Source organism: Gigantopelta aegis, chromosome 5, assembly GCF_016097555.1.
Source record: "Gigantopelta aegis isolate Gae_Host chromosome 5, Gae_host_genome, whole genome shotgun sequence".
NCBI classification, from domain to species: domain Eukaryota; kingdom Metazoa; phylum Mollusca; class Gastropoda; order Neomphalida; family Peltospiridae; genus Gigantopelta; species Gigantopelta aegis.
In genome coordinates this window covers 14332231-14354538 of record NC_054703.1, presented here as the reverse complement: position 1 = coordinate 14354538, position 22308 = coordinate 14332231, and the positions used below count along the sequence as shown (strand labels likewise).

The following is a 22308-nucleotide window of genomic DNA, read 5'->3' as shown; positions in this document are numbered from 1 at the left end:
TCAAAATCTGTGTGGTCCTTAACCATATGTCTGACGCCATATAACCGTAAAATAAAATGTGTTGAGTGCGTCGTTAAATAAAACACTTCTTTCTTTCTTTCTATTTATTGGTAGTAACCTCTCCCACCCCGCCCCCCGCCCCCGCTTAGAAACTCGGGCTCTTTGCGCCCTCGATCTCAGCCCCCGATGTCTATTTGCCCCCACCCCCATCCCGCATGGATGGATCCAGGAAATATTTTTAGGGGGGGGGGGGGACCAAAAAAGAAGGGCACATTGACTCGTCAAAAGGGCACCTTACTACAAGTTTTGATATTTACAATTAATATGAATTCCTACAGTTCTACGTCATAATATACTAGCAATAATGAAGTAAATTGGCGTCACTCGCGTTAGAACCTCAATGGGGCCCCATTGAGACTCAATAACACAGACACATATCTGCAAGCTTGCGCATGTACACGAAAATCTTGATTTCATTTATCTACAATATAATTATTGTTTACTTAAAAAAAATAAAAAATTCTACAAACAAAAAGGGCACTTGGACATTTTGAGGGCACTTGAAAAAAAATTTGGGGGGGCGCGTCCCCCTGGTCCCCCCCCCCCTTGGATCCGCCCATGTCCCGTAATGTTTACTTGCTTCCGCCGTGCCTGTTGGAAGTTCCCTTTTTCATAACATGGTCGAGTGAGCCATGAAAGGTTCTACTGTTTTCAGTTTTATTTTGGGGGAGGTTTTGTAGTATAATTTGAGAATAATGCATTACGCATTTTGTTCCCAACCATTTATATTTTAGTCAAAGGCTGGCCCGTCTGAAAAAGTCCTTATTAGAATATATATATGTCAAATTTATTTCTCGTTCCACCCAATGCACCACAAAGGCCGTGGTATGTGCTATTCTGTCTGTGGGATGGTGCATATAAAATATCCCTTAATTTATTAATTGTTACTAATGGAAAAATGTAGCCGGTTTCCTATCTAAGACTATATGTCAACATTACCAGATGTTTGACATCCAGTAGCCGATGATTAATAAATCAATGAGCTCTAGTGGTGTTAAACATGTAAAAAAAAAATTGAAAAATTATATAACCTGCAAAATCAAAATAAATTATTTATTACAGCCTACTCCGCAAGCCAATCCTAAATTTTATTATTTTTTATTAAAAAAGCTACAAAATGCCGCGTGGATGAAAAAATCGTCTGCTATTTCATGGCTAAAATTTAAAACAAAGTTCTACAACTTTTAGTCGGGTCGCTGTCTTTGTTCTGTCGTAAAGAACAATGTTACACATCATTCCAAGCGACGACGTTACGATGGGACGGTCACGTTTTTCTTACGTCTGCAAGAAAGCGAGGGTTTTGTTGTTATGGACTCTTGTAGTGTGTAGCTGTTGGTGTTCGGCTGTCGGCGATGATGTGACGGACGTTTCCAGTGATTCGTGGGATGACACAGTCAAGAAGAACCCTTATTTATTAGTTTTGTTTTGTGAGTGTTCGGCGATATTACACGTGTACAGGGACCGTTTTCATTATTTGTTTATTGATCCGTTTCGTGGTCACATATGGCTCGGCTACAAACTTGAACAAATCCATGAATTGAATTTTTGTTTTTCCTTGTTGAAATACTTTAAATACTATAGGTTTGTTAAAATTTAATGGAAGAACTTTCCTTTGGCACTGTCACTAACCCAAACCCTAACTCTTATTTATCATAAGTATTTATAATGTTCTTTATACGTGACAGTGCCAAAGCAAAGTCCTTCCAATTTGATGACCGAATTAGAACACTTCATGCCCATGGATAAGAACAGTATCTGGGGTGCAGTTAGTTCATCAAGATTAAACTCAAATGCATACAAGTGCAAGCACACAAGCTTGCACATTGATTTGAGGTTAATCTTGGTGAACTAGGGTGCAGTAGCTTAGTGAAGAGGGGTTACGGAGGCCACACCCCCCAGATGAAACTTTGTTTTAACTATTAAATTTAATAAAATCATACATGCACATATAGTGTGGATTGCCCCCCCCCCCCCCCCCCCCCCCCCAAAAAAAAAAAGAAGAAAAAAAGTGGGTTGCCCCTATCTAAAATCCTGGCTCTTGGTGGGACAGTTTCTAGTGGGAGTAATAAATCAGTGTGCTCTAGCAGTGTCGTTAAACAGAACATCTCTTCTCCCCCCTTCCCCCAGCTAAAATTCCTGTATGCTCTTGTGCAAATCTCACTCCTGTGGGCTATTTCTCTCTCCAGCCAGTGCACCACGACTGGTATATCAAAGGCAGTGGTATGTACTATCCTGCCTGCATGGGATGGTGCATATAAAAGATCCCTTGCTGCTAATCGAAAAGAGTAGCCCATGAAGTGGCAACAGCAGGTTTCCTCTCCCAATATCTGTGTGGTCCTTAACCATACATCTGACGCCATATAACCATAAATAAAAGGGACTATGCCACTGAATCATTAAACTTGCTGTGGGTGGAAAACCAGTACCGGGCAACCCCTATGGTTGCCCACGGCAAAATTGTCAAATGTTTGACAAACAATAGCCAATGATTAATAAATCAAGGTGCTCTAGTCATGACTAATGTGTCGTTGAATAAAACAAACTTCTTTTTCTTTTCTTGCCAGATGAACCCGATTGTTCAACATGTGAAGATGCGAAGAAAGTTTTAAGAGCTTTACCCGAGCCAGACATGTTTCCTGCAGGTACGGCCAGAAATGTCAGTGTTTGAGGGGATGTCACTGAACATAGCCCAGTGGTAAAGAAGGGAGGAAGGAAATGTTTTATTTAACGATGCACTCAACACATTTTATTTACAGTTATATGGCGTCAGACATATGGTTAAGGACCACACAGATATTGAGAGAGGAAACCTGCTGTCGCCACTTCATTGGCTACTCTTTTCGATAGCAACAAGGGATCTTTTATAATATGCACCATCCCACAGACAGGATAGTACATACCACAGCTTTGTTAATCAGTTGTGGAGTACTGGCTGGAACGGGAAATAGACCAATGGGTCCACCGATGGGGATCGATCCCAGACCGACCATGCATCAAGCAAATGCTTTGCCACTGGGCTGCGTCCCACCCCTGTGTTTGAGGGGATGTGACAGAACATATAACCTAGAGGTAAAGAGCTCACCTGATTCATGTCAGTCTGGGATCGATCCCCATTGGTGGGCCCATTGGGCTATTTCTCGTTCCAGACAGTACTCCACAACTGGTGTACATAACAAAGGCTGTGGTATGTACTATCCTGTCTGTGGGATAATGCAATGAAGGATTCCTTGCTGCTAATTAATCACAAATAGTAGCCCATGGAGTTATGGCAGCAGGTTTCTTTTCTAAGCCATATATTAACCGTAATTACAATGTTTTGAATGCATCATTAAATGAAACTTCTTTTCTTTCTTTCTTTCTTTCTTTCTTTCTTTCTTTCTTTCTTTCTTTTCTTTTCTTTCCATCTGGAAATGAGATGTCTGAAATATGCTATACAGTTTAAAAGGATGACCCATATGCACTAACACAAACAATATGTTGAGTGATGTTTTGGGCAATATATTCAATATTTCATTGTAGGATAGCATAACGCATTAAATCATAATTCAGTCTGTTTTTTGTAAAGGAATATTAAAAAAGATTTTTAAAAAGCTGTTAGTTGAATATACACATGTAAGTACAAAAATAAATTACAATGAAATACCTTTTGATAGATCCTTCGCTGCATTTGCCATTCTGGGTGAGACATAGCCCAGTGGTAAAGCGTTCGCTTGATGCACGGTCGGGGTGGGATCGATCCCCGTCGGTGGGCCCAATGGGCTATTTCTCGTTCTAGCCAGTGCACCACGACTGGTGTATCAAAGGCAGTGGTATGTGTTATCCTGTGGGATGGTGCATATAAAAGATCCCTTACTGTTAATCGAAAAGAGTAGCCCATCTGATTATATTTGATTTTTCTTTTATTTATAGTCAGCAATGTAAGATATTTAGTTACTGTTCCTATGGCACGATAGTACGTGTAAGTAACAGAATTAGTAGCCCATGAAGTGGCGACAGTGGGTTTCCTCTCTCAATATCTGTGTGGTCCTTAATCATATGTCCAACGCCATATAACAGTAAATAAAGTGTGTTGAGTGCATTGTTAAATAAAACATTAACATCATTCACCATTCTAATTTTTGCAGGATAATCCAATAACTTAAGACAGTAACCAGTTATTCCCTATGTAACAGATAAATCAACATTTACTTGTGGTGATGGAGCACATGTACTAAATAGCCTGAGTTATAGTGGATCATATTTATCTCCCTTTGATGGTGCATATAAAATATTCATTGCTACTAATGGAAAAAATGTAGCATGTTTCGTTTCTAAGACTATGTCAAAATTACCAAATGTTTGACATCCACTAGCTGATGATTAATAAATAAAACATTCCTTTATTTCATCTGTTGATGTTTACTTTTTAGTATTTCTTTTTATTTATTTATTTTGCAGAGCTGAAGAAAGTACAGTGTGGAGATGTCAAGTTGGCAAGTAAATACCAAGCTACGGCACTTCCAAGTCTTTTTCTCTTCAGAAAATGGAGAGCCGGTTCGATACGATGGTAAGTGTTTTAAATATGACCATATGGCCAGCCTTGTTGGCATATATAGAGAGAATAACTAGTTAATGATGTCAGATATCTGCCTTGTCCTGTAAGAATGGGAAATCTCTCATTTGGCCTGAACAGGATAAAGTAGATATCCAACAGCATTAACTAGTTATTATCTTTATCCTGCAGACCATAAAAAGTTAAGGGGAAAATCTATTATTTCTGTTATTTCAACCACATTGTACAATGGCCTAGAGGTCAAAAGAGCGATTTTGTAATGTAGGCTATGCATGTGACGTCATATGAGTGACGTCAAAAGAACGATTTTGTAATGTAGGCTATGCATGTGACGTCATATGAGTGACGTCAAAAGTCATATTCTGCTACTACTGCTAGTAGCAAGATACGACTGCTTTATCCGTCATCATATTCTGTCAGTAGAATCAGTGGTCACAGGATAAACATATAGTCAGGGCTTTAAATTTCATCAAAGTCAAAGCTTGACCCCCCAATCTTTTCATTCACTTTAATTGTGAGGGGTGGTAGTATTTATATCGGTGGTGTTTATGTCGATTGATACGCTGCAAGTAGGAGTTTTAGCCACATATGTTACTATAATTGTTGTCTATGGGATTTGATTTGGTAGTATACACCCTAGAGATCCGAGGTAAGCTTTATTGTGAGACATTGACTTCTCCTTCACAATAGAGCTTATCATGGTTCTTCAATTATGTTTTCCCAATCCAACCTGTGCTCCATGTTTGTTTTGTTCCTTTATTTCTCATCCGATTTTCGTAAAACTTCATGTATAGGATTAGGATCATGATACCTTGAACAGTCCTTCGTTTTTGAAAATTATAGGCGAGTGGAAAATCACATATCTCAATATGCTAAGGCGAGTGAATGAATGAATGAATGAATGAATGTTTAACGACACCCCAGCACGAAAAATACATCGGCTATTGGGTGTCAAACTACGGTAATGCAAATAAATAAAGTGATGATCAACATCAATATAAAAATTCAAGGTTTAAACAAAAACAGTGTAAAGAACTGTGCAAAAATACAAATACAAATATCACAGAATTTTACGGACACCGAATTTTACTCTAAACTTCAATTTGTGCTGTATTGGCCATTCTCAAAGAGAATGTTACACCCCTGCACCACGGTGAGGTTACAGCACACGCAGGGGCTAAGGCGAGTGAAAAATCACTCTCCAAAATAATTAAAATAGGCAGTGTATCTCCAATTGGATTTTAACTGGTATGTCTACAAAAATGTCTATTAATTAAACCAGTATTTCCTGATTTGTTCAACAAAGAAAAATACCAGTTTAACGACTGCATGGAAGCCATTGCCATGTTTTTAATTTTTATTGTTTTAATAAAAGGACCTTCCTATCAGCTAAATGAGCTATGAAAACTTTTGGTTTTTGTAAACAGTGGAAATAAATATACCCATCTATTTTACGTGCACCGTTTGTCGAGTGTAACATGCACAGTTTTTCATATTCATCAGATTAAAATTATGTGCGCTGTACGAGCGCGATCGAACCCGTGCATCTTATAAAACAAGGTCTGCTTGAATGAGTTCACGTTTCACTTCTCTGCATTGAAGATTATGGCCACAGTTGTTAAAAATAGAAATACAAAATCACAAATCTAGCGACTTCATTTCTTAACCGATTTTCATGAAACCAAATATAGAAATAGGATCATGATCCATGATTGTTTTTTTCCCATTATGTCTCATCCGATTTTCATCAAACTTCATGTATAGGAGGATTAGGATCATGATACTTAGACCCATGCAGTTAGTGTTCACCTCTCTGCATTGAATGTCAAGGACACTGTTACTAAAAATAGGAACATAGTGAGCTCCGTGGTCTAGTGGATAAGCTGCTGGACAATCAAGCTGATGACACTGGTTCAAATCCCGTCAAAGCTGGCTCACACATTCATTCATCTTTTTCATATATCACCCTCTGCCTATCATTCTCATTATCTTAATATAAAAAACTTTCCAATTTCTCCCACGATTTCAATCTCTTTCGACCCTTTCTGTCAGTTTCCTCCGACTCTTGTCTTCTGAGCTGTCCAACCATCACCTACCTGTCTCAACTTCCTCCACAGGTGCAGTCTCTGTGTATTTCCCTACACCCACCTGGCATCCTCGTCCTCTGCTGCTAATAAAGCTGGTCTGACCCACAGCATTAACTAACGACCGCCGGTAGTAGGGGTGCATAGTAGGTGGTTACAAGTGCCTCTTAACAATGCCAGAAGTAACTACTGAACACTCCCTGAAGTGGTCAGACTAAGCCAACAGCTAAAAGCTGATGGGGAATGGCAGGTGTGTGGCACAGATAGCCACAAGAGACAAGCACCTGTCGCGGTTGGAGAGACAAGGACTGGGATGTGGAGGTGGACAGCGAAAGAAGTTGAAAGATAGGAGGAATTGCCAGATCGGGAAGATATGAGATGGGATTCAAAGGAGAGAAAGGAAAGGGGGCAGTGGGATAAAAAAAACAATTAGAAACATGACCTCACCAACTCTAGATAGTGACTTCATTTCTCATTGTGATTTTCATGAAACTTGTTTGAATACATTGTATAGGAATAAGATTATTTAATTGTGAGGGGATTTGCATCGATTCTGATTCCTTGTTCTTAATCGTGATCTTTTTTTCCCCATGTCCTAAGTAAATGGCACTGAAAAAACCATCTCTGAGCATCTGTATTTAAAAAACCAGCCTCGGTGGTGTCGTTGTTAGGCCATCGGTCTACAGGCTGGTAGGTACTGGGTTCGGATCCCAGTCGAGGCATGGGATTTTTAATCCAGATACCGACTCCAAACCCTAAGTGAGTGCTCCGCAAGGCTCAATGGGTAGGTGTAAAACCACTTGCACTGACCAGTGATCCATAACTGGTTCAACAAAGGCCATGGTTTGTGCTATCCTGCCTGTGGGAAGCGCAAATAAAAGATCCCTTGCTGCCTGTCGTACAAGAGTAGTCTATGTGGCGACAGCGGGTTTCCTCTAAAAACAGTGTCAGAATGACCATATGTTTGACGTCCAATAGCCGATGATAAGATAAAAAAAATCAATGTGCTCTAGAGGCGTCGTTAAACACAGCTACAGATTTCATTCCCTTTGAGAGCTTAATTGGCATATATTTCTTTGACAAACATAAATTGCCACTCCTTTTCAAAATCCTGGATCCAATCCTGCATTTGTTGTGATTTGTTTCCCCTCCTAAGTACTCCATAATACTTTCAGGGCAGATTGGGGTGGAGGAGATTTCCAACTGGCTGACAACTGCTCACCAGGTGGCGACACGGGTTCTTAATGATGATTCATTCGAGCACCTCACCCAGGCGGCTACCGGTGCCACCACGGGAGATTGGTTTGTCATATAGTGAGTACAGTAAACCTACTAGCACCACCATGGGAGATTGGTTTGTCATATAGTGAGTACAGTAAACCTACTAGCACCACCATGGGAGATTGGTTTGTCATATAGTGAGTACAGTAAACCTACTAGCACCACCATGGGAGATTGGTTTGTCATATAGTGAGTACAGTAAACCTAGCTGTCTATATAAACACCTCTTCTGGCGACACCACAGGTTTCTGTCAGAGTGTACAAAGGGTAAAATTATGTACCCTAAAGTACAGAAATTTATGGATTAAAGTTTAATATTGTTTTAGAAAGATTATAGTAAAAGAAGTTCTGTTTAGAATTTTCACAGTACGGGAAATTCAGTGTAAAATTTCAAAAGATTTTAAACCCATAACACCTAGTAGGGGCACCTACTGATCAGCTTTTGTTTTGTTTTTGACCATTACTGTGTGTATTAAATTATTATCTGTTTTTATCTTTGACAATTTCTGTATGTGTTAAATTTTTATCTGTTCTCGATTTCAACAGTTACAAGAGTGCATGTGTCAGCTGCCTTGAAGCTTTGGCTGTGTTGGAAGTTCTTGGTGTCAAGTAAATATATTCATGTTTTTTAAACCTATGTTGATATACATGTGTAGTTCTCTAGTATTCAATACCACGATTCCTCAAAATCTATGTCATTTCTCTTTCCCAATGTTAAGTCAAAATCCAAATGTAAAAATTACTTAATGTTTGATTTTTTATTGTATATAAATGCATATATATTTAACCGATTCTCACAAAATGAGTTTTAACTTGAATTTTGGCATTTTTGAGATATGCAGATTCTGTTCTTTATATTGACACTTATATCATGTCCCCAAAAAGTGGCAGGACATAACCCAGTGGAAAATCGTTTGCTTGATGCACGTTTGGTCTGGGATCGATCCCTGTCAGTGGACTTATTGGGCTATTTCTCGCTCCAGCCAGTGCACCACGACTGGTACATCAAAGGCCGTGGTATGTGCTATCCTGTCTATGGGATGGTGCATATAAAAGATCCCTTGCTGCTAATCGAAAAGAGTAGCTCATAAAGTGGTGACAGCGGGTTTTCTCCCTCAGTATCTGCGTGGTCCATAACCATATGGCCGACGCCGTATAACCGTAAATAAAATGTTGAGTGCATCGTTAAATAAAACATTTCCTTCCGTCCTTCCTTCCTTCTTTCTATTCCCCAAAAATGTGATGTTATGACCTTTTAAAGGCTGGATGTGGTGTTGCAACCAATTTGAGAAAATCAAGTTTGAAGTTTTTATATTGCATTGAATAGTTTCCTTCGAATCAGCAATTAGAAGTTTAAATGTACCAAATGAAACATTTTTGAAAACAAATTCGACATAAAATGTATTGATGGAAGTATCATGAATATACATATTTAGCAGCAGTCATGTTTAATGAAAGTATAGTGTATTTTTAATTATAGATTCAAACTTATTTTTGTGCTTATATCCAATTAAGATTCAAGCATGCTGTCCTGGGCACACACACCTGAGCTAGCTGGACAGTCGATTAGTAGTTGTTGAGAGAGAAGTTGGTGTGTTGGTCTTAAAACCATTGAGTCATTAAAACTCACTCTGCAGGCCTGTAGCCAATGGGGGGGGGGTCGAGGGGGTCAGTCCTGGCTACGGGCCTGTTCTGGGTGGGATCCAGTATTGGGCTGTGAGCCCTGTACCTACCAGCTTTATGTCCGATGTCCACAACACCACCACATGTATTTACAGCCATAACATTTGCTAAATTTCACTTAAATTGGTATTTGGTAAATGTATTTAATTAAACTCTGAAATAGATCTTAGAATTACATGCATGTTTCATGTATTATTTAAGTATGTAATTTGTTGTTTAATTTTCAGAATGAAGGGGAAACTGAACGTTGCCAAAATTGATATGGAAACCAGTCCAAAACTTGTTGATCGAATGAAGATAACGAAATGTCCTAGTGCAATATTGTAAGTTAGTTATCACTACAATATCATAAAAAAAAAAATGTGGGTCAATCATTAGATTTGTCTTTTTCTTCTTTTACACCAATAGCTGTTGTGTATTTTTGTGCTGGGGTGTCGTTAAACATTCATTCCTTCGTTTTGCATTCATGGAGGTATGTACCGTATATCTTCGCCTGTAAGTCGATCTCGGCTATAAGTCGAGTCCCTAATTTCAAGCCCTGAAAACGTATTTTTTTATTGACCCGTTTATAAGTCGACCCATGAAAAACTACTTATAAATATTGAAATATTTCTTATTTTCAGCACATGAGAACAATAATATTTGAACAAAAGAAAATTATTTTACAAACTTCGGTTTTCACGTTTTGTACATCGCAATATGATCAGACTATTCCAATCAAACTATCATTATTACATAGCATCAAAACGAAATATTCCTTTAGTAGAGAGTGAAAGCTGTTTGACTGTTACTGTATAGTACTGTACAGATGGTTTTGTGCACAGACAACAACTTTATTTATAAACACTGACAACAGATCACTACGATAAAACTGAAAGTATCACGTTTTGCCGCCATATTAATACATGTAAGGACGATAACTCTGGAAAGTACACTGGTTTTTGTACCAAATGATGTGTGTCCCTATTGCTCTAGATAAGTGAACTGCAGAGATCAGTCTATTTTAAGGGAAAGCTTAGTAATATTCATGAAGTTAATCACCGCCAAAACATTGTTTGAACAACCATTAATGCCAGTGACCAGATTTCAAAATAAACTCAGGCAACAGGTAGTTAGTATTGTTTACATTTTTACTATTAGTTATGACTGTTAATTTAACTAAGTGGACTGTTGTCTTGGCATGTGAGTTTGATCGTACGCCTTTTCGCATAACCAAAACCGTTCTAATGCCAAAAAAAATAGGTTATAAAAAATAAATGTGTCAAATTAACATATTTGAGTATAAATACATGGCATACTTCAACAATAAAACTTGTAAAATAATCCCCAAAACAATAATATTTTTTGGTGAATTTTTTTTACCCTCTTATAAGTCGACCCCCCAAGTTATAAAATAATTTTTGGGTGAAAAAAATTCGACTTATAGGCGAAGATATACGGTAATCCAGTGGAAAAATGCTGGCATGCATGATGCACGCTGTGTCTGAGATCAATCCACACCAGTTGGATTATAGCTCGTTACATCCAGTGCACCACAACTGGTATACCAAAGGTCAGGTTATGTTCTATCCTGTCTGTGGGTTAGTGCATATCAGGGCTAAAAATTTGCGTGAATCTTCGAATCCGATTCGCGCCAGGATTCAAGCAAGCATAAAACATCTGAATCTATTTGGATTCGCGTGAAATATTTCCAAATTGTTTTTAAATTGAATAATCAGTGAGTAAAATGTTACCGAATTAACCAAATAAAATAAAATAAAAAATAGTCTGGTTATCAAGCTTCAGTTTAAACTGGCTTCAAAAGCATAGCATACGTTCGAATCCGTGCATGTTCGAAACATAGTGGTTTATCGAGACTAATCTGACCTGGAGCCAAGTGGTGGTTGGCCCATTTCTGTGAACCAAATTTCAATGAAGAGAACCGATAGGAATATGTTTGTTCAGTTCTTACATAATAACAATAGACAGTAATTAAGTGTTCCAAAATTAAGTAATACATCAAACATTTCTACGTTAGTTCGCTGATATTATGTTCCCAACCTTGAATTACCTGCTCTTTTAATTAATACATCTTTTTGTCGGCTGTGGAAATATCCTTCAGTAATATCCATACAAATCAGGGTTTCCACCAGAAAAAAAAATTATGGGGGGGGGTTTGGACCAGCGGAGGGGGCCATAGGCGCGTCGCGAGCGGGGGGGGGGGGGGGGGGGGCAAAACAGCTAGATAATTAACATTTGCTAATTAACATTCTCTCTACCTAGTATTTTCTTAGAAAATGTCATGCTAAGAGCTAAAAAGACCTTAAAAAACCCTACTGCTCTGCTGATTGATGGGTGGGATATCCCCCCCCCATGTCAAAATCATGGGGGGGATAAATCCCCCCATTCCCCTCTCTGTATGAAACCATGCAAATATTGAACCAATGCGCAAAATACATTGGCAAAAGTATCCCATGCGCTGTTTACGAATAAGCAATCTTTGAAAAGTAATGGACTGCGTTCAGCCAACCCAAGCGGAAAAACGTCTGCCAGACTGGTTTGTGCGGTTCACGGTAAACCAAATGGCCTCGAACCACCTTGGTGGATCCATTCAACTGATTGCATTTTTCTCTCGTTCCAACCAGTGCATCACAACTGGACAAAGGCTGTGGTATGTGCTTTCCTGTCTATGGGAAAGTGCATATAAAAGATCCCTTGCTGCTAATGGAAAAATGTAGCGAGTTTCCTCTGATGACTACGTGTCGGAATTAACAAATGTTTGGCATCCAATAGCCAATGATTAATAAATTTGTGACCTTGTAATAAAGTTGTGGATTAGGTAGTTGCATGGTCGTTGTGGTTGAACTGCATAACTTTCTCTTAAAAAAGAAAAAAAAACCTCATACAAGTTAATGAAACAGACAAGAGATGAAAGAGTTCCCAACTTTTAAAGACACAGACCCCAGTTTCAACCCATGAAAATTAACACTAAGTTTAGTTAATCTACAAACCTGTAACACATTTGGATGAAGTTGCAGTTGAGTTAAACATGAGTCTGTGACATTGAAACGGTGAAATACCCACTAAAAATAGACTAAAACTCGACTCCATAACTTACGGTACTTCTCAGATGCACGTGCGTTTTTAAAAAATATGAGAAATGTATTTTGTGATATTAAAAACACCAGGATGACCAAAAACATTTCGAATGTACAGAAATTGATAATCTAAACCATAAAATCTAAGTAAAGTATGATTTCAGTTATCAAAAATGGCTATAATAGTAAAATAATATGTCTTAGTATTTAAAAACTAGGGTATGTCCCTTTAACTGTTCCAATTTTTTTTTATAAGCCACTTTCATCTCTGGATAGTATTCAGTGTCTTTAGTAAATCTGAACAACAAAACTGTTATAAGTGATCAGGGTTGTATCTCTGCACAATACAGAGTCAAATGGATATTTTGACAAAATAGTGTAATGAAATTTACTTTTCGGGTCCCAATCTGGGGACCACGGGTTCAGCTATCCCTTTCGGTTGTAGACTTTTGCTGGTACTAAGAGTTTATTAATAATTCTCTAGAAGGCTGAAATTACTATAAACCAGAGACCGACTTGACTAGCACAGAAAACCCAAACTAACAAATAAACAGATTACACATTTATTTGAGGGAGTACATTTATTTGAGGGAGTACAAACAAATAACAAATATGTATGGTAGTCCTCTAAGATCCATATATGAATTGACTACCACTAAATAAATAAATTTACACCCACATATCCATACAAATAAATATTTATATTTAGGGACGTGTATGAATGTGTCGTGGATAATCCCGACGAAGAGAATATTCGCAGAATTAAATTTACACCTGCAGGACAGCACACACCAAATAATTAGGCTCTACACCTTACACGATTACCCATCCATGCCGGTGTACACGAACTCTGTTAAATCATATATACTCTTCAAAAGAAGAAACGCAAAACCACATTGTCGTAACATTTGGAGAATTGATTTAATTATTGAATGGTGAGTCCGATAATTACCAAATGTTGCAGGATTGTTCACAATTCACTCTAGTCCATTGTGAGTAAGTGATAGGACACACCACCAAGGTCAAGGTCATCTGGAGTCAATACCGGGTGTGGCCTAATCGTGTGTTGACAACTGCCTGGCACCGCCTGCCCATTGAAGCAACCAGAGTACGGATGACGTCCCGGGGGATGGTGGCCCACTCGGCCTGCAAGGCTGCTGCCAGCTCGGGCAGGGTCTGGGGCTGTGGTTGTCGCTGTCGCTGTCGCTGGCGTCGGTCCAACTCGTCCCATAGATGCTCAATTGGGTTCAAATCCGGTGATATCGATGGCCAAGGAAGGACATTAATGTTGTTGTTCTGTAGGAAAGCCGTTGCGAGACGTGCTGTGTGAGGCCTGGCGTTGTCATGTTGGAACACTGCGTTGGCGTTGGCCATAACTGGAACGATGTGTGGCCGGAGGATCTGGTCAATGTAGCCCTGTGCATTCAGGTTGCCCTGCACGTGGACCAGGTCAGTTCTGCCAGTGTGTGAGATGGCTGCCCACACCATGACACTACCCCCGCCGAATCTGTCCACTTCCTGCAAGCAGTTTGCCGCATAACGTTCACCACGACGCCTATACACGCGACATCTTCCATCATGACGTCGGAGCAGAAATCGGGACTCGTCACTGAACCACACCTGTCTCCATCGCAGTTGAGGCCATTGTCGATGAATCTGGCACCACTGCAGTCGGAGGTGTTGTGGTGTTAAGATGACACCTCGAACTGGACGTCTGGCACGAATTCCTACCTCACGTAGGCGGTTCCGTACGGTCTGGTCGGATATCCTGCGCAAACCTGGTATTGCTGCGGCTGTGGAGGTGGCAGTAGTCAATCGTTCCCGAAGGTGGCGTACCCGGATGTAGCGGTCCTGCCCGGGGGTAGTGACCCGTGGTCGACCGGATCTAGGGAGGTCACGTGTTGATCCATGTTGCTGGTAACGGTCCCACAGTCTGGAGATGGTGCTTGGGGACACATGGAATGCCCTGGCAACGGCCGTTCTGGATTCGCCTGCGTCTAGTCGGCCGATGGCATTGTTTCTCTGCGGTTCACCGAGACGTGGCATGTCCTGGATTGTCAACTGTCGGCCAGATACAGAGGCCAGGCAAGCGAACACCCTGCACTTTTATACTGTCGGTGTTCATGTTGCACGTGCAGACAACGCACGTGCAGTGGTGACATGGTTTGCACGTGGCTGCGTTTTTGCGAATATTCACATTTTGGAACTTTATTGTACAGTAGCTGCGTTTTATCGAATGTAACCGTGGGAATGTGTTTGGGACATGCAATGACCTTATATTCACAAAGCATGAACCGGTAGGAAACATAAAATCGGAGTTATAACCCATTTGTACCCTTTTGCGTTTCTTTTTTTGAAGAGTATATATTGGACAGCCCCCTTCAAAGGTATTTTTAACCAAAACACCCTATTAAAGCAGTCGTTAATCCATATAATTAGGACTCACTTATTCGGAATGGGGTTACAAACCATCGACAATGATGAAGACCGCTTATTAAAATCAACGAGATCCTAATTTAATCAGGTTTAATTTATTCAGACGGGTCGTCCATTCTCTAACTCGGCCAAAATGATTAAGCGGACAGTTCGTGCATGGTAAAAACACAGAATTATATATGGGACGATTACACCGTACACGTAACACGGGTCATTGCCTGACTCGCTTTACGTAGTTAATTTATAATTTTAATAACCGAAACTTATGACATACATTGGTTAAATGTATGTATAAATGGGCAGACAGCTAGGAATGGAAGCAAACATGTTTACATATATATATATATATATATATATATATATATATATATATATATATATATATACTAAAACGCAAAAGAAACGCAGGTTCTCATTAAATTGGATATAAAATATTAAAAAAACAAAACGAAATGAAGATTTCAACATTTATTTTGGAGCTACACCAATTCGGCACACATTGGTGTTGGAAATGTTTGATTGAATTCCTTTTTGGCTATTGTTTCATGTCATAAAGTAGGGTGGGGGTCCATGTTAAAAATGTGAAAGAGACGACCTGTAGCATTGTCAAAGTCAGTATCGCGTGTGACCACCCTGGGCATTCAAACAGGCAGTGCAACGTCTCCTCATTGAGTTGACAAGCCGTTGAAAGAATGCCTGAGGGAGTGAGTTCCATTCATGGACCAATGCTGCCTCCAGCGCCTGCATATTCTGAGGTTGTCCGCGAGCCTGAAGGCGACGTCCGATTTCATCCCAGACGTGTTCGATAGGCGCCATGTCCGGTGATAAGGCTGGCCACGGCAACGTTGGGATGTTGTGCTGAGCCAGCAACGCCTGTGTTGCCCTGGCAGTGTGTGCGGCCTGGCATTGTCTTGCTGCAGCAAGCGCACACGTGGGTAAGCGGCAAAGAAGGGAACGACGTGATTGTTGATGACGTCATTTTGGTACACGGCGGCATTAACGCGTTGTCTGAACACATGAAGTTGTGTTCTGTGGTTGAATGAGAACCCACCCCACACCATCACACTACCCCCGCCCCATCGGTCGGCCTGCAGAACGCAGCAGTCGGAGTAACGTTCATGTCGACGTCGCCATACTCGGATTCGGCCATCAGCGTTGGAAAGATTGTAACGGCTCTCATCAGTAAACAGAACTTGTTGCCACTGGCCACGTCGCCATCTTTGATGTTGTTGCGCCCACTGTTGACGTTGTTGGCGGTGCCGAGGGGTCAATATTGGTCCCACATAAGGACGGCGGTTACGGAGTCCTGCTGCCCTCAGACGGCGTCGGACGGTATCGGCGGACACTGGACCACGTGGACCACGCACCTGGTGAGCGGTGTTAGCTGCTGACAGCATCCGATTCCTAAGGTGGGTCACCCGGATGTACCGGTCTAGGGCTGCGGTTGTCACCCTCGGGCGGCCGGTGCGTGGTCGATCGTTCACAGATCCAGTGATTTGGTGACGTTGAGAAAGGCGTGCGATTGTCGAAACATGACATCCCAATTGTCTGGCTACAGCAGTACGGGTCTGTCCGGCTTGCAACATCCCGATGGCCATCCCTCGCTGGAGTTGCGTCAGTCGCGGCATTTTTAAAATGTGATTCTGTTGTCTGTCACTACTCAAATTGAATTTATGCGATTAAATCCAGGTGTGTAGGCTTTATAAGCATTTCAATGAGTGTGTTTGCACTGGATTCATGATACGGATGATCCAGCACGTGCAAACAACGTGTTTTGAGAATTCGTGACGTCACACAGGTAATGAAATTGACACGCAGGTGGGACTGCGGTGTGGGTGTGTGCCATGTCCTTTAACACAGTTGAGGTTCAATTCCACCAAAGATACTGCTTTACAAAGTGCAATTCTTTCGCATTTTCAGGACCTGCGTTTCTTTTGCGTTTTAGTATATATATATAAAACGAAAAATAACAGAGCACACAAAAACTAACCTCACAGAAAAACAACCCGAGTGCAAGTGGGGATGAATAACGTGCGTCGAAAAATAATCTAACTTGACCAACCTGATTGGTTGATTCAGTCAGGCCACACTCTTGCACGGACTTCTGCCGACAACATATAAAACGGTTGCACGACACTTATTGTATTATCCCTCGTAGCAATGAGAAAATAACGTTCCTGATATTCATAAGTGAGTAGAGTTAGATCATGCCGTTAATGTAATTAGTAAGAGATATAATCAGAATCTTAACTGAATATAATAACCAAGGAAAATATGAAAAGATAGACAGACTAAAAACCAGGAACGCTACAATAGTGTTTGATTCCATGAATCTCTATCCAGTGCCTCATCTATAAGAGGACAGTCAGTTCCGAGGATATCCTTTACTGGAGATTTCATCGGGCATTTGGGAAAATAGTGGTTGATTCCATGAATGTATATTTAGTGCCTCGTCTATAAGAGGACAGCCACTTCCAATGAGATCGTTTACTGGAGATTTCATTGGGAATTTAGAAAAATAGTAATTGATTCCATTAATCTCTATCTAGTGCCTCATCTATGGGAGGACTGCCACTCCCAAGGAGATTCTTTATTGGAAATTCCATCCCTCTTGCACTGCCATTAAGAGGACTGCCAGACACATTTTATAAATCCAAACTAACACCGACAGAGCACAGTTGTAAGTACAGCTGTGATGACATGCACTCATGAATCACTGTTATAACAGTGATGATATCAGGTGTTCGCGAAAGGTGAGCATGCCCTGCCCCACCGGTTTCACCCATCATGAGTACTGCCACCACAGCTGTCAAGTCGTCAAGTGACGAAGAGTAAAACCAAAAGTTTGTTTTCTCCATTGCAGTTACCGCCAGGGCAAGATGTATCGATATGAAGTTGATAAGTACGACAGCTGTCAAGTCTGGCTGTCATGTAAAGTGACCAAGAGTAAAACTAAAAGTGTGTTTTCTCCATTGCAGTTACCGCCAGGGCAAGATGTATCGATATGAAGTTGATAAGTATGACAGCCAGTCGCTGACCACGTTTGTACAGGGATGGTATAAAAACATGAAAGCAGAAAATGTACCCGTAGAACCATCAGCCTTGTAAGTGTCTTCAGCATCAAACATGATGAGATCTGGTTCAATCAATAATCCAGTAGCCAGTGATTAATAAATTAGTGAGCTCTAGGGGTGTCGATAAACAACACAAACTTTAGTTTTAGACTTACAATAGACATTCTGGAGTATAACATGTGGAGGTATACATTTTCAGGACTCAATATATAGTATGACAAAAACCATGCTGTTAAATAATTTTAAATTACCTCCCATTGTATTCCTTTTTATAAGCCCATCTATTATGGGTCGTATTATGGTATGGCATTGTCAGTCCGTACGTATATGTACATCCATCTGTTAACTTTTTCTTGTCCAGACCATATCTTGCATACAGATACATACAGGACCATCACATTTCACATGTAGGAACAACTTGAGATGGCAGTGTATTGCGTTTTATTACTAGCTCATTGTGATCTACTTTTCACAGTCTATTGCACATAACAGTAAATCCTTGTCGGGACCATATCTTGCATACAGATGCATACAGGACCATCAAACCTCACATATAGGAACAAATTGGGATGATGATATGTTGCATTCTATTACTCCGTAACTGTGACCTACGTTTCGCGGTCTACTGCACATAACAGTAAATCCTTGTTCTTTTTTCAAGTTGATGCAAAGAAACGATTGTTTTCTGCTGGCATATTGGCAAAAACATATGGAACCAAAACTCCATTCCCCATCATAATCCACCTTTACCATGATTTTCCGAAAAAGTGTTGCCATAAAATTTCAAATCCTTTGGCTTGAGGAGTAATAATAATGTGTGACAACTGGTACATTAAAGTCTCTGGCTTGTGCTGTCTTGTAGGGGAAATTTGCATAACAGATCTCTCGCCGGTAACGAAAACAAAATGTAGCAGGTTTCTTCTGAAGACTATGTAACCCAGTGGTAAAGTGCTCGCTTGATGCACAGTGGTCTAGGATCGATCCCCGTCGTTGGACTCATTGGGCTATTTCGCGTTCTAGCCAGTGCACCACAACTGGCATATCAAAGACTGTCGTATGTACTACCCTGTCTGTAGGATGGTGCATATAAAAGATCCCTTGCTGTGAATCAAAAAGAGTAGCCCATGAAGTGGCGACAGCGGGTTTCCTCTCTCAATATCTGTGTGGTCCGTAACCATATATCTGACACCATGTAACCGAAAATAAAATGTGTTGAGTGCATCATTAAATAAAACATTTCCTTCCTTTCTTCCAACAGCCAATGATTAACAAATCATTGTACTTTAGCTCTTCAATTCAGATAAATAATTATGCAGTTGAAACTGACAGGTCAAGACTGTATCTGATATTTGTGCTTTCTTTCAGTGATCGCTTAACCGACGGAATTGTGTTGGCTTTAAAAGTAAGTACATCTATACACATGTAGTTTTTATTGAGTGTTCTCTGGACTCGGGAGGTGCTTGCATCGCAGGATCGAACCACCTCAGTGGATCCATTCAACTGATTGGTTTTTTTCGTGTTCAGATCAGTGCACCACAATTGGTCAAAGGCCATGGTGTGTGCTGTCCTGTCTGTGGGAAACTGCATATAAAAGATTCCTTGCTGCATTAGGACAGAAACAAGTCTGTAATGAGGAACGGGGAAATACCCTTAAAAAGTTGACTAGATTTCATCTTTTATAACCGTTACTTCTCTGAGGTACTTTGGTTTTTTGAAAATCACCAGGATGACAAGAAACACTTGTATGGAAATAGATAATAAAATGAAGTGGTAAGTAATGTCTGACTTCAATCATCAAAAAGGCTCTAATTGTTAGAAATATGCCATAGTTTTTAAAACTGGGGTCTGTCACTTTAAAATTTCCTGGTGTTTTGTTTTTTCTTGTATATCACTTTCATAACCCAGTTTGATGTGAGTATATCTAACTGTTTTACTGTCATTGATTTTCAGAATCAGCTCCAGGGACCGAACCGTAAAGTGTTTCTGGCCGTCGCGGGAGGTGTGGGAGTTTTTATAGTCCTGATTGTCGTCATTGGCCTCGTGAAGGGGAAAAGTAGTAACAAATACAAGGAACCGTAGTCATGTATGGCATAGTCTTGTATGGCGTAGTCATGTATGGCATAGTCATGTATGGCATTGTCATGTATGGCATTGTCATGTATAGCATAGTCTTGTATGTCATAGTCTTGTATGTCCCACAGTATCGGCTTCTGTTGGATTTTCTAAACATGCAGCCATAGACTTTTCCACCTCCCAGTTTATTTGTGTTTTATAGTTGACGAAGAAGAAGAATATGTGGAGTCCCCCCCCCCCCTCCATCTTGCAGTTTTGTTGTGGTTTGTAGTTGTGCATTAATATTTGTTAAGCTTATTCCCATTAAATATTTATTTTTATTTCATTCATTGTCATTAATAAAGAAATGTAGTCTTTGTCATTTTAAGGTTGTTTTTTACCTTTTGGATTTTCTAAGCATGCAGCTGTAGGCTTGTCCACCTCCCAGTTTATTTGTGTTTTATAGTTACGAAGAAGAATAATATGTAGCATCCCGACATCTTACCATTTTGTTGTGGTTTGTAGTATATGCATAGAGTCTCCCATTTTTCTAAGGGGTAAAGCTGATTTTTGCCCGAATTAAACGAAAATGCCCGAATCTGGATGAGGTTTATCCTATAACTTACCAATAATATCCATGTCATAGACCCATTTGATAATTTAGTTTATTAACCCGGTTAACAATGGTATGCAAATTTGCAAGGTCTCTAGTTAATGTCTTGCTGTGGATGAGTCATTTTTTACAAGCCAACAAGACATGTATACCTAAGCGTAACATTTTCAAAGATTTTGTTAAAATACGTGATGTCAAACTAATTGGTGCTAATCGTGATGACGTCATATTACCGATGGCGGGGACTTTAGGACTGTGATTTACTCAAATTGAATTAAAATGTTATTTTAGAAGTGTTATACGATAGCCTAAACAGAATTCGCTACTCGACAAATACCGATTAGTATACACTGTTGATATTTTCCATATTAAAAAATACTCGTGACGCATTACTATCAAACAACTATACAGGGTTGCAAACGAATCACTACACATTTGTAGATGGATTACAACTAATATTGCGGGTAGAATGATGGAAATAAATGGTAAAATGGACTCACTTTATCACATTTTCGGCCTCGGTGGCATCGTGGTTAGGCCATCGGTCTACAGGCTGGTAGGTACTGGGTTCGGATCCCAGTCGAGGCATGGGATTTTTAATCCATATACCGACTCCAAACCATGAGTGAGTGCTCCGCAAGGCTCAATGGGTATGTGTAAACTACTTGCACCGACCAGTGATCCATAACTGGTTCAACAAAGGCCATGGTTTGTGCTATCCTGCCTGTGGGAAGCGCAAATAAAAGATCCTTTGCTGCCTGTCGTAAAAGAGTAGCCTATCTGGCGACAGCGGGTTTCCTCTAAAAAAACAAACAGTGTCTGAATGACCATATGTTTGATGTCCAATAGCCGATGATAAGATAAAAAATCAATGTGCTCTAGTGGCGTCGTTAAATAAAACAAACTACTTTTTTATCACATTTTGCCCGAATATATCTGTAATGTTTTGCGCGAATTTGAGGTTTTGCTCCAATACCAGGGCAGAGGGCAGTTACCCCCCGCCCCCTGCCTCGTATTATGTTTTGTAGCCTGCATTAAAGCCGCACACCCTAGTTCCATCCAGCGAAAATAAATTATAATTTGGTTAATCTACAAACCTGTAACACACTTAGATCACATTTTTATCAAATGGAGTGAAAAAGCAGGCTTTATATCGATAAATACCATGGGAATCCCCATGTCCCAATTGCTTGAAATAATTTTGAAAGTTAGTATTCTGATGTCACCGGTAGATGTCGCTCGAAGCACAACAATGCCTACGTCACAACAAATTTCACAGACTTGGGGTGCGTTCCTTTCACCTCTCCTGGACATGTTCCAACTGTTCTGTCCTGGTTGTATCCCCTCTCCAGATATCGTAAGACTTAGCAAAATTATTGGTTTTAAGGGTTTGTAA

At 40.2% G+C, this 22308-nt stretch overlaps 1 protein-coding gene across 1 annotated transcript; it reads left to right on the top strand.

The window, feature by feature from the left end:
* The first annotated feature begins 1185 nt into the window (after positions 1 to 1185).
* LOC121373236 (thioredoxin domain-containing protein-like) lies at positions 1186 to 20681 on the top strand. Its single transcript, XM_041499737.1, has 9 exons — positions 1186 to 1487; positions 2625 to 2702; positions 4498 to 4606; positions 7872 to 8010; positions 8524 to 8586; positions 9888 to 9983; positions 18152 to 18277; positions 19613 to 19649; positions 20198 to 20681. The coding sequence occupies exons 3-9, from the start codon at positions 4522 to 4524 to the stop codon at positions 20324 to 20326; spliced, it is 675 nt and encodes a 224-aa protein (XP_041355671.1). The 5' UTR covers positions 1186 to 1487; positions 2625 to 2702; positions 4498 to 4521; the 3' UTR covers positions 20327 to 20681.
* The last annotated feature ends 1627 nt before the right edge of the window (positions 20682 to 22308 follow it).

Excerpts from the sequence above, each read along its gene's own strand:
- LOC121373236 (XM_041499737.1), top strand. The coding sequence starts at position 4,522 with ATGTCAAGTTGGCAAGTAAATACCAAGCTACGGCACTTCCAAGTCTTT. Across the intron at positions 9,984-18,151 it reads AAATGTCCTAGTGCAATATT|TTACCGCCAGGGCAAGATGT; the intron begins GTAAGTTAGTTA and ends TCTCCATTGCAG. Across the intron at positions 19,650-20,197 it reads GAATTGTGTTGGCTTTAAAA|AATCAGCTCCAGGGACCGAA; the intron begins GTAAGTACATCT and ends ATTGATTTTCAG.